General features: G+C 51.8%; 1 protein-coding gene and 1 non-coding gene across 2 annotated transcripts; one reads left to right on the forward strand and one right to left on the reverse strand.

The window, feature by feature from the left end:
- Positions 1 to 5,808, forward strand: KIAA2013 (KIAA2013 ortholog; the record flags this gene model as incomplete). Its single annotated transcript, XM_006914428.1, has 3 exons — positions 1 to 865; positions 2,840 to 3,693; positions 5,111 to 5,808. Coding segments are annotated over 3 exons (1,737 nt in total), but the record flags the coding sequence as incomplete, so codon positions are not given.
- A 5,214-nt stretch (positions 5,809 to 11,022) lies between these two features.
- On the reverse strand, positions 11,023 to 11,138 carry LOC112481814. The gene has a single exon (XR_003047049.1). It is a non-coding gene; the product is annotated as a U5 spliceosomal RNA (small nuclear RNA).
- Between the last annotated feature and the right edge of the window lie 1,148 nt (positions 11,139 to 12,286).

Consider the following 12,286-nt stretch of genomic DNA (forward strand, 5'->3'; position numbering starts at 1 on the left):
CCGGGCGCCGCCGAGCCCTCTGCCTGCCTGGAGGCGGCCACCCGAGCCTGGCGCGGCCTGCGGGAGCGCGGCGAGGCTGTGCTGCTGGGCCCTGGAGTGCCGGCTCTGGTGGCCAACGGCTTCCTGGCCCTGGACGTGGTTGCCAACCGGCTGTGGGTGACCCCTGGAGAGCGGGAGCCCGCCGTGGCGCCGGACTTTGTGCCCTTCGTGCAGCTGCGCCCGCTGAGTGCCATTTCCGAAGCTGGAGAGTCAGTGCTGCTGCTGCGTGAAGGGCTGCTGCGCCGCGTGCGTTGCCTGCAGCTCGGGACCCCAGGTCCCGGCGCGGCGGCTGCGGTCCCCGGGCCAGCCTCGGCCTCCGGCCTTGCCACGGGATCCGGCCGCGACTGTGTTCTGCTGCAAGAGGACTTTCTGGCGCATCGGGGCCGACCTCACGTCTATCTGCAGCGCATCCAGCTCAACAATCCCACGGAGCGTGTGGCCGCGCTGCAGACTGTGGGGCCCACTGCTGGCCCGGCCACCAGGGCCTTCACCAGTACTCTGGAGAAGGTCGGAGACCATCAATTCCTCCTCTACTCGGGCCGGTCCCCGCCTTTTCCCACGGGGCTGGTGCACTTGGTGGTGGTGGCTGCCAAGAAACTAGTGAACCGGCTCCAAGTGGCCCCTAAGACGCAGCTGGACGAGACGGTGCTGTGGGTGGTGCATGTCTCGGGCCCTGTTAACCCCCAGGTGCTCAAAAACAAAGCAGCCAAGGAGCTCAAGGTGCTCCAGGACTTGGCACGGAAGGAAATGCTGGAGCTCTTGGAGATGCCTGCAGCCGAGCTGCTTCAAGACCACCAGCGCCTCTGGGCTCAGCTCTTCAGCCCAGGTTAGGCCTGGCAAGTGTTTGGTTCATAGTCTGCGCCTTGCACCAGGGTGAACGCGGTCCACCCTGGAGATGCCCCTCCAAAGTCGGCAGAGGCAACACTGAAGGAGAGCACTGGGGTGGTTAGAACTTGAGCTTGGCATTTGACCTGGGGCTGACTCAGCTCCACCATTTGGTAGCTATTATGTGACCTTGGAACAGTGGTAGCACCTGCCTTCAGAGGGTTTTAATGAGATTCTGGTGACAGAGTAAACACAAAGAGTAGGTCTTATTCTTGTAGGTGTGGCCTGGTTTGAGCAGAGTTTTGAGGTCAGTTCTTAAAGGCTAAGTGACAGGCAGAGAGGCCTGGCCTATCCCAGATTCTTTAGTTCTTCACAGTCTGGCTGGGCTTCTTGACATCCCATGAGGCTGAGGTGTTTGGCTGTTGTGGCTACAGCTTTTTCATGGGGTGGTAGTGGGATCATTTTCAGCAGGTAGGATGCTTCTGTCAAATAAAAACTTTTTACCCTCTTGACTGTTTAAAGAAAAAAGTCCTAGCTGAGAGATTTTGGTTTCCAGGGTTCTGTTCGTCTGAATCCTTGTATTTAGTTGCTCTGAGAGCCTTTAATTCGTGCAACAGGCATTTATTGACTGCTTCTGCCAGGGTCTGTTCTCTACAGTGGGTAAGAAAATGAGCAGAACAAAGTTCCTGTTCTCATGGTGCTTGTTGAAATTCTAGATGGGAGGAAGACAAATATTAGAAAAGTGAAAATTTGAATAAATAAGATAGTTTTTTAGAATAAAAAAGTTCTATGGAGAAAGGCCAAAAGGACATGATTTAGGGTGACGAGTTGGGAGAGGTAAGCGTGGGTGTGGGTGTGGGTGTGTATGTTGGGGTGGGGGACTGTTTAGCTCCGTTTGTCAGGAAGAAACACGTAGGCCGAAACCTGAACAGCAAGGAAGCCAGCAGAGCAGAGCCCCTGATGCATGAACGGGTTTGGTTGAGTGGCCAGTGTGGCTGGCTAGTAGTGAGCGAGGGGAGGGTCATGGGAGGTAAGGTCAGACGGGGGAGGCTGGCGGTGCCCAGATCCTAAAGGGTCTCTCGTGCACATTAGTGAGAATGGTGAATTTTATTGTAAGTGGATTGAAAGCAGGGCACAGACACTATCAGATGCACATTTTTAGGGATCCATCTGGCTGCTGTATGCAGAGTATGGACTATACGGAGGCAAAAGTGGAGCATGGAGACCAAATAGGAGGTTTTTGCAGGAGCCCAGGTGAGAGGAAGCCTGGGACCAGAGGGTGGTTGTGATCGTGGAGACAGAAATGAATGGACTCTGATACCTTTGGAGATGGAGCTGCCAGGACTTTCTAAGGATTGGCAGTGGGGAGTGAGAACTTGAGGGTGACTCCTGAATTTTGGAGAAGGGCTTGAGCAGATGTCTGGAGACAATTTGGGGAAAGATAGGGTTGGCACTGGAAGAATTTAACCATGTCAGGTTCAAAATGCCTGTCAGACATCCAGGTGCAGACACCAAGTGGGCGGTTAGCTGGTTGAGTCTAGAGATCATACAAACTGGGGAGATCCTGTGTTCAGATGTTTTTTTAAAGCTACAGGACTGGAAAAAGAGTTGATAGAGGGGAAAAGCCCAAGACCGGCCAGGGCGTTGGTGACTGTTTTGGAGTGGCGGACTGGAGTTTTTACTTGGCGCGATAGGGCTGGTGCCAGGTCCTGGCTAAGTCTGTGTCCTGGCCTCTGGCAAGAGGCCCCACTGCCTTTTAACAGAATTTTAGGTTTCAGACCCACGGGGCTCAAGTTGGTCATGTGAGGAAGCCAGGCATCATGACTTTCTCCCTTACTCAAGGGAGACTGGAATTGCCACTTTCATCCCTAGGGACAAAAACTTTATGTCTCTGGTGCTCTCGATCTCTGTTTCATAACCTCTGCCACCTAGCCGTGCCATTCCCTTTTAATGAGCAACCTTTGTGGCGTTACAGGTGTGGAAATGAAGAAGATCACAGATGCCCACACCCCATCTGGCCTGACTGTGAACCTGACCCTGTATTACATGCTGTCCTGCTCACCAGCCCCACTTCTCAGCCCCAGCCTGAGCCACAGGGAGCGAGACCAGATGGAGTCGACGCTCAGCTACGAAGATCACTGCTTCAGTGGCCATGCCACCATGCACGCCGAGAACCTCTGGCCAAGCTGGCTGTCCTCCGTCCAGCAGATCCTGCAGCTCTCTGACCTGTGGAAGCTGACCCTGCAGAAGCGTGGCTGCAAGGGGCTAGTGAAGGTGGGTGCCCCAGGCATCCTGCAGGGCATGGTGCTCAGCTTCGGGGGGCTGCAGTTCACCGAGAACCACCTCCAGTTCCAGGCCGACCCCGACGTGCTGCACAACAGCTATGCCTTGCACGGCATCCGCTACAAGAACGACCACATCGACCTGGCTGTGCTCGCGGACACCGAGGGCAAGCCATACCTGCACGTGTCCGTGGAGTCCCGCGGCCAGCCCATCAAGATCTACGCCTGCGAAGCGGGCTGCCTGCAGGAGCCCGTGGAACTGACCTCGGCGCCCGAGGGCCACACCTTCTCGGTCATGGTGACACAGCCCATCACTCCACTGCTCTACATCTCCACCGACCTCACACACCTGCAGGACCTGCGGCACACGCTGCACCTCAAGGCCATCTTGGCCCACGACGAGCACATGGCCCAGCAGGACCCCGGGCTGCCCTTTCTGTTCTGGTTCAGCGTGGCCTCCCTCATCACCCTCTTCCACCTCTTCCTCTTCAAGCTCATCTACAACGAGTACTGTGGGCCTGGGGCCAAGCCCCTCTTCAGGAGTAAGGTATAAAGCCCTGTGTCTTCAGAGCCCCAGGCCCTGGCCTTGCGTTCTGTCCTGAGTCTAGAAGGGGGTGAGGCCTGAGCAGTCATGGGGTACCCTAAGCCAGTGCCCTCAGTCCTCAACACAGAGAGGGGAGCAGGTGTGTTTTGAAAGGATGTTAAAAAGTGACTTTCAAGAGGAGACCAAAAGGGACGGCCTGGAAATTCGGGTGTGGCTAGGCGGGTCCTCAGGCCTCTCAGGGATGTGGGCAGTTACCGCCCACTGCTCCCCAGTAAATCTCAGCACTTGAAAACAATTGCACCAAGCCCCTAAGTCGACCTGGAGCTTTTAAACTGCTGGTGGGACCGCCACCCTCACCCATGAGGGCCTGTTCACTGCGGTTCACAGGTCAGCCCCTCACTGAGGCCACTTGAGGTGGTCATCTTGTCAGCCCAGGACGGGGTCATTCCCCTCCTGCTTCCTGAGACATCCGTGCCCCGGGAAGCTGTGATTGGGCCCACGGTCGCTGTGGGGCTGTCATCTAGAATATGTCTTAGGGATCGGGGTTGGCGTCTCGGGAGGCCACCTCCTCTGCCCTGTCTCCTAGTCATCTGTGCTTTCTCACTGCCAGGATTTCCTGGGAGAAAGATCAAAAGGGGGTCCATTGTTGGCAGTCACAGGAGAAAGTGCTGGAGAGGGAGCTGAGCTTGTTCCCCTTCCTCCCGTTTCCCCCCATATTCCCCTCACTGTAGTGAGAGGAGAGAGGTACATGAAGCTCTAGGTCTGGGCTCCTGAGGAGTTAAAGAGCAGGGGCCAGCAGGAGAGAAATGCCTCGTCACCTGCCCAGAGGGCTTTGTGGCCAGGGCTTGGAGAAGGAAGTAGCACTGGACCTGAGGGAGCGGGAGAAGGGCTGGGGGCAGGTCTGCGCTCCTCAGGCTGACGAACAAATGGAAAATCAGATAAAAACAATGCAGGCAGCACATTAGCGTCCCGTTAGCCAGAGTAGAACAGCTACTCTGCACTGCGTGGATTCGCATGGCAGCCTGTTTAGCCGGCAGGCTGCCTTTCCCTGCTGGTCGATCGGCTTCTCTGCCCTTAATCTGGCATACGTCCATCCACTTCGGTTCCCTCACATAATCAGGGACAAGCCAAATGGCCTTCATGGAGCATTGTTCATGTCCCTCAGTTTACATGCTGAAGCTGGCCACACCACAGCAGGGCCCAGTGATCACTGCCCTGGCCCGAGGAGTCCCCAGGCCACTGAATCCATGGTAGCTCTAGCCTTTCCGGCAAACCAGGCCGGGAGCTGTCTGCAAGGCCAGATCAGAGCCTGGGTGGGGAGCCGCCAGTGCCGCCTCCGTTGCCTGCTTCCCTTAGCATTTCTGTGGCTCTGCAGAAGGTTGGCGGCCAGCAGTAACGACTTGTTTTGTTAATTGAACAGGAAGATCCCAGTGTCTGAGTGACCCAACAGTCCTGCTCTCAGCCACCAATTGCACAAGACACCCGGCACTGAAAGTCCTGCTGCTACGAACAAGGGACCCTTTGAAAGCACCCACCCTTTTGTGCCTTGTTGGGGGACACCAGTGACGCAGAAGCACGTGTGGACGTTCAGGAGTCTGCATTGAGGAGCGGGAGGGGAGGGGCCAGTGGACTTTTTGTAAGCTTTCGACTCAATAAAATGAACCTAATGGAAAATACTTGAAATTGAACTCACTCCTTCCACTTCCCCACTTTCTTCTGGCCCAGGAAATAGAACCTCTTTTGAAAAGACTCTTGTCTGGGAAAAACTGTTTTTTTTTTCCCTAATTTAAAGTGTTCCTTCTTGACTGAATTTTTAATTTATTGTTGAGTTTTGCCGGATGGCTTTTGCCATCCACTTTAGACAGTGAACCCGGGCGGTGATTTCACCGCTGGGGTGGAGGTTGGAGGCTCGGCACGCTGCCCGCGTGGAGGGTGTGGGGCTCGGGTCATCCTCGGGCTTGCGCCTTGTCTCTGATCGTGAACCTGTGGGGATGTGTGGTTTTGTATTTCTGGGCCTTAAGGAGGTGTTTTGCTTTCTAGTGATTGATGATTGTTGGGTTTTGAAATACCAAAGCTTTCTTTTGTTCTGTTTTTGAATAAATCTCTTTCAAACTTCCATGACCGGTTTGTGTGTGGTTGAAACCTCTGAAGACATCCCATCTCCCTCCATCACCAGACCCTTGGGTAGCGTCTGAAGCAGAAGGACAGGCCACCTAGCCCCACTGGAACTAAAGGAATTCTCTTCCCACAGCTTCCCTCAGAGGGGTCCCCTCAGAAAATGCAGAGGTGGCTACCATTCTGCTCCCCTGCGGGGGTTCGCTGGGTAGCCCGGCCACATGGGCTGGTTGAGAGGCATCACCTGGTCCTTTTTCTATTACTGTGCCCTCTCCCCACTACCTGCCCTAAATAGCCTAGATTTGCCTACCCTGGGTTTTGTGGCAGCAGAGAAAAACCCTGAGTTGGCTTCCTGCCAGTTCCCTGAAACAGGTATGACCCCTGGCCTTAGTGAGGAAGAGGATGGAGCTGGCCCCCGGACCAAAAAGGCCCGAGCTGGGCGCGGCAGTCCACCTGCGGACACCGAGATGCTGGCATCCTTCGGAGTGGTGTTTCAAGCATCCTGACTCACCAGAAAGCCTGGTTTGTTTGCCAAGGAGCTGAACGTCTGGCCCACAACATGGCTGGGGGAGAAAGTAAACAAGTGTCAGGCTCTCCTAGCAGCTGCCCTGGTTCTCCAGTTGCTTGGGTCCCACACACCTTCCACGTCTGCTCTGGAGAGTGTAGGGCTCAGAAATGCCACTTCCTTCCAGCCTGGGTCATTAGTGGGCTTACTCATTTCAGGGAGTGGGACCTAGCATGTGACATGCCCTCTAGTCATTGCCTTAAACTGAAAGCTGCTTGATGAGTCACACTTGAGAGCCTGACACATTCTGTTTCACTTGAAACCCAACATGTAGTGGGCTCCCAGAAATGTAAAAACAAACCCATGTACCTGGTGCCCTAGAGATACCGAGTGAATGACCAGAATTTTAATAAACTAATATTTGTGAATTGTAGCTCTCTCATTTCAGTGCTCATCACAAGTGTTAGATATCTACATAAACGTGGCCCTATGCGGGGAGGAGGTTGCCGAGGGTTAAGATCCCAATTTGGAAGATGAGGAAATGACCTTGGACTGAGCTGTTTGCCCAGGACCATGCAGGCATGACCAGGACCAGGCTGGCATGAAACTCGGGCTTGCCCTAGGCCCTGCCTCTGAGCCCCCACACCCACTCCATTTTCCCCATTCTGCTCCTGATGGATTCTGAAGGACAAGATGCAGGTAAAGCATTTCTCCTCCCCTCCAGGATGGCAGCTGCAGACTGCAGGACCGGTTCAGTGTCTACCCCGAAACTCTGCAGCGCTTCCATTCAGCCTGCCCTGCAGAGAGGAGAAGCTGGCCAGCCTCAGCTGGGAGCAGGCCGGGCGCCAACCCTCATGCGTCTGCACAGAGGCTTTATCAAGTTGCTTCTTCAGGGGTGGAAACCTGGTATGGAAAATCCGATTGCACGCCACCCGGCACTTCCCAACGGCTGAAAAGTTGGTTTGGAAATGTATTGACGCCCTGAAGACCTACCTGCCCCACAAGCTTCTTGTGCCTCATCTCACATCTTCTCAGCCCACCTTTTATTCCTGCCATGGCTGCAGCCACCAGCTCTGTGCAGGCGTGAGGACCTGATGGCGCACTGCTTTGGCTTCTCTTACCTTCAGGAAGTTACTCCGTACACAGCACATGTGTAGCATCCAGGCATATGAATGATAATGTTGTTGGGGACAGCCCTGCACCCATGGGAGATGGAGCCAGTGGACTAGCACTCCCCTCTGCTGTCTCTCGGGGGGACAATTCTATGTAGCTCAGATGGTCTCGACGGGCTTGGGCCCTCACCGCCCATGCTGGTGAGCGACTAGATAAGGCCCCCTCAATTCGGTTTTCCTCTTCCCAAACGGACTACCTGCACACGAGCTTCTGCCTCAGAATAAACCCTCTGAAGGGTTTTCCAAAAGGAAGGGGGATTCTCCCACGGACAGTATTAGAGACTGAGCGTTTGTGTCCCCCCAACTCCGAGATTCACGTGTTGAAATCCTAACCCCTAATGTGATGCTATTCGGAGGTGGGGCCTTTGGGAGGCGATTAGGTCATGAGCGAGGGAGCCCTCGTGAATGGGATTGCTGCGCTAACAAGAGAGACCCCACAGAACTCTCTAGTCCTTTTCTTGCCATGCGAGGACACAAGGAGAAGATGGCAGTCTGCAACCCAGAGGAGGTTCTCACCGTGCTGGCACCCCGGGTCTCAGACTGCCAGCCTCCGGAACTGTGAGAAAGACATTTCTGTTGTTTTTAAGCCCCCAAGGCTATGTTTTGTTTCGTTTTGTTTTGTTTTTTGTTTTGTTCTAGTAAACCAAATGGACTAAGACAGGCATATTCTTCCAGTGAAGAAATGGAACTTTTCAAGAATACAGAGATTCTCAGGACCTCAGGTGAAGAAGGAGCCTTATAGCTTTTCTTCCTCACGCATTCACAGCCCAGCTTCGAGAAACTTGTGAAACCCTGGAATTGTAAAATATGTGCACATTTTTTTTTTCATGAAGAGAAGTTCTGTAGCTTTCCTCAGATTCTTAAAAAGAAGCCTGACAAAAAATCCTTAAGATCAAGGTAACCTGTACTTTGGAGTCTTGTTTTTACCACCCGTCCCGCATCCCAGAAGCAGCAGTGGCCTGAGCTTCTGATGTCTGGTTAGGGGTCTGGCAATTGGGCAGATCGCCCCCACTTGCTGTGGGGCAGTTATCGTCCACGCAGAAAGGAGGTTCGGGGAGGGTGTGGCTACCTCAGTTGCTGGGCGCTGGCCGAGCAAACAGCCCCACCCTGAACAAGCTACCTACTAGCTGACAGTCCTGGTTCCACTGAGCCTCTCCTCTGGACTTTAGCCAATGGAAGCTTCGGATAATCATCTGTTTCAGTAAATGTTGATTGTGAATCCTCTAGCGGGCTATGCATCTGGCCCTTGGGTGACCAAGGGAGAAAGTTTACATTTGATGAACATCTACTGTGTGCTTGGCACTCCCCCACTAGCTTAAGTTCCATGAGGGCAGTGGCTCTATGTCCTCCGGATGGCCAGAAAAATAGCGCAATGCCTGGCACAAGGTAGACACTCAAAGAATGCTTGTTGAATTGCATTCGTATGCATTGTGTCATTTAATCCTTGTGTCTCAATTAAGTCTTTGGGGGTTGTAAGTGACAGAAGACTTAATTACAACTGGCTTAAACAAAAGGAAAAGTTCACATGCCAGTCTACTAGGAGCATCAGGAATGGCTTGATCCAGGCTCAAGTGACCTCAGCAGGACACACCTCTTGCTTCCTGTAGATGGGCTTCTATCCTTAGACTGGCTACACTTGTGGGGGGAAAAAAAAAAGTCACTGTTATTTATTGCAAGGCTGATGCTCTCCTAACAAGACCAGCCGAGTCTGAGTCCAAGCATTCCTTCCTAAGTGCTGAGGTTCACCTCTGATTGGACAGCCCATCCCTGAGCCAGTCACTGTGGCCAGGGTGCAAGGGATATGATAGGTAGGTTAGGCCACTCACGCCACCTCCTCAGAGCTGGGCATGGGGTCGATCTCAAACCACTGAACAGAGAATAATAGGAAAGGGGTGGCTCCCCAAAGGGTGGTCCTATGGTCCCATCTTCATCCCTTGAGAGCCTCTTCAAGGTGGTGTACTTCTTGGCTCATGAATCAGCCATTTCTCCAAGGAGCCTGCTTCCTTTGAATAGAGAGTGTTATTTGGAGAGTCAAATCTGGGTGCTTGGAGTGCTCTTCACACTGGGTCATTGTTTTTTGCCCAAAGTGAACAATGCAGAAGTTAAAAACCCCTGCTTTAGATACACACCCAGCCGTCAGAGGCCAAAGAAAGCACTGGCCACTAACAGTTAATTCTGACAGACCAGAGCTGGTCATGTGAGGAGCTGCTTGTCTGGGGAAAGGAAAGAACGTTGAAGTCCCATCACTTGAGTAGCATTTGGGAATGATGTAGCGGGGCTGGACTGTGGGTAACTCTCTGAGCTTGAGGTCATGGTTCTCTATACAAGAGCTGGCCACAGGGAGGAGCTTGGGCAGCTGAGAAATGGAGCCCAAGGAAGGAACTTTGGGATGGATTCCCTCCCTCCTTTACCGTGGCCGATCCTGCTAGTTTTCTTCTCCAGTATTCTAACACCATTAGCAGGGCTCATGGCTGCCTAGAGGAAAGACTACATTTCCCAGCCTGCCTTGTAGGTAGGCCTGCCCAGGAAACTAAGTTCTAGCCAATGGGATTGGTTAAAAAATTCACTGCCTCTTGAGTTTTATCAATCCCATTATAACCATCATGGAACGTCTTTCTCATTTCTATCTTGTTAAAATGATCCAATTATAGTTTTATAGCTGAATTACCTCCTCAGAAACAAAACAAAACAAAAAAACTAGCAATATTTATAAAAATGTCAGAAAAACAAAAAAAAGTTATTGTAAACTTATAATAAGTCAAAACTTACAATAAATGCAATCCTTCCAGTCAGAGTGAGAAAGGTGCTGGGACTTGCCAGGGGGAATTTACTTCCTTGAAAAATGTTTGTGGATGGATGTGCCCAAGAGAGATCTTTAAAAATATATATACAGAGAAGTTTTATCTAAGGCCTGCACAAAAACCAGGCTAACTGGCTGTTGTTTATTTAGGAAATATCTGTGCCAGGCGTCCCCTCGAGGCCCCGGGAGCAGAGCAAGTTGGTGTTTGGCGGTCTCTAACCTGTGAACATTTGGGGTATGGTAGGACTCGCAGACTTCACTCTGGAGCTCTAGTTTCTTAAAGCCACGGTGTTGATCGGGAGATCGGGATGGGACTTGCACAGGGGCTTCTAGGGAGCTCCACGGTTGCCCCTTCCGAGCTGATCTGTCCTTCCTGACTCTCCTTCGGGGTAGGAGGGCAAGCTGCACGCTCCACACCACTCCTTAGGTGGGAATATTGGGCAGAGACATCCTCCGAGGGGCCCAGGAGCAGCGTGCAAGTCCACTAACGATTCCTTCCATCGTGCAGTCAGTTGACAAACCTATACCCCACAGCACGAGCGAGCCGACGTGACACATTAAACTAACGAACTAGCAGAAGCAGTCATGACACTTCCTTAGCTCACGCTGCGAGGTGCTAGTACCTGAAAAAAACACGCGTAGACGGAAACAGACATCCCGAAAGCCGAGACTTGAACTAGTTTGTCTTGTAAACACAAAAACAATAGCTTAAGTTGTGACTACTTTTAAACTATATGATTAGCCTTACTAACGTAAGGCCTCAAAAAATTGGTTCAAAACTCAGAATTGTTCCTCTCCACGGAAATCTTTAGTAAAAGGCGAAAGATTTATGCGATCTGAAGAGAAACCAGAGTATGCTGTTTAACCACCGCCTACACTTCTCGGATAACTGTTATCCCTAATTCTATAATGGTGATTATTTATCCACAAGAGCTAGAGACTTCTCCTTTTCCCCAGACGCTTCTGTAAACGAAGTTTCACTTTGGGGGAAAAAATAGTTTTTAAAAAAAGGAAATTACAATAATTTTTTAGGTTGAAATATTGTCCTGTGTGTAATGCATTGTGGGTATTCACATAAAAAAATCTCAGCTGTCATTCTCCGGTTTCCGGAAATACCTTAAATAGTTCATCCGTTTTGGTGCTGAGACTGGGACTACCACCAGGGGGCAGAGCAGAGGCCAGATTTAAGGACTATAGACCTGAGCCTGATCCAACCAGAAAAAGTCTGTTTTATGACTGGCACTCCAACTAAAACTTCTTTGGGGCTTAAATCAATAAAATAATTAAAATTATAAAATAAAATAAAACTTGGAAATAATAATTTTCATTCATTCATTCAACAAAAATGTATTGAGCACTGTTTTAAACCCCGCGCTGGGGTCTAGGGGTAGAGTATATACTTAACAATTCATCTTCAAAGAGCACGCTATGTAATGGGGAGCCAGGGGTGCGTGATAAGCAATGATCACAGAATGTTCGGTGTCACCTGGGCAGCACATTTAAGGATCCACAGTAGTAGTGTGGTGAGGGCATTCGAGGCAGGGCGGCACAGTACTGAGTGGGTGAGTAACCAGAGGGCGTTCGTGGCCAAGCAAAGGGCTTGGACTTATCTCGAGGGCAATGGGGAGACATGAAAGAGTTTTCAAAGAGAATAAAACAGTGCTTCTTGCCACATGATCCGCGGACCAACAGATCAGTATCACTCGGGTACCTTTTAGAGATGCAAATTCTTGGGCTCCACGCACTCCAGACCCACTGAATCTGAAACTAGGAGTGGGGTCCAACGGCTGGGTTTTAACCAGTCCTCCAGTGACTGCGGTGCAGGCTAGGTTGAGAACCACTGTTGGATAACCATTCTGGCTACTGTGGCCATTGTAAGAGACAAGAAGGCTTGAGGAGGTGACTTAGGAAGCTGAGCATTAACGCCAGAGAGAAATACATGGTGGCCTGGATTGCCGGGGCGGGGGCGGGGAGGGAAGGCCTGTGAAAGGTAGGGTGGGAAGT

The sequence above is a fragment of the Pteropus alecto genome, unplaced genomic scaffold, assembly GCF_000325575.1.
Source record: "Pteropus alecto unplaced genomic scaffold, ASM32557v1 scaffold125, whole genome shotgun sequence".
Classification (NCBI taxonomy): domain Eukaryota; kingdom Metazoa; phylum Chordata; class Mammalia; order Chiroptera; family Pteropodidae; genus Pteropus; species Pteropus alecto.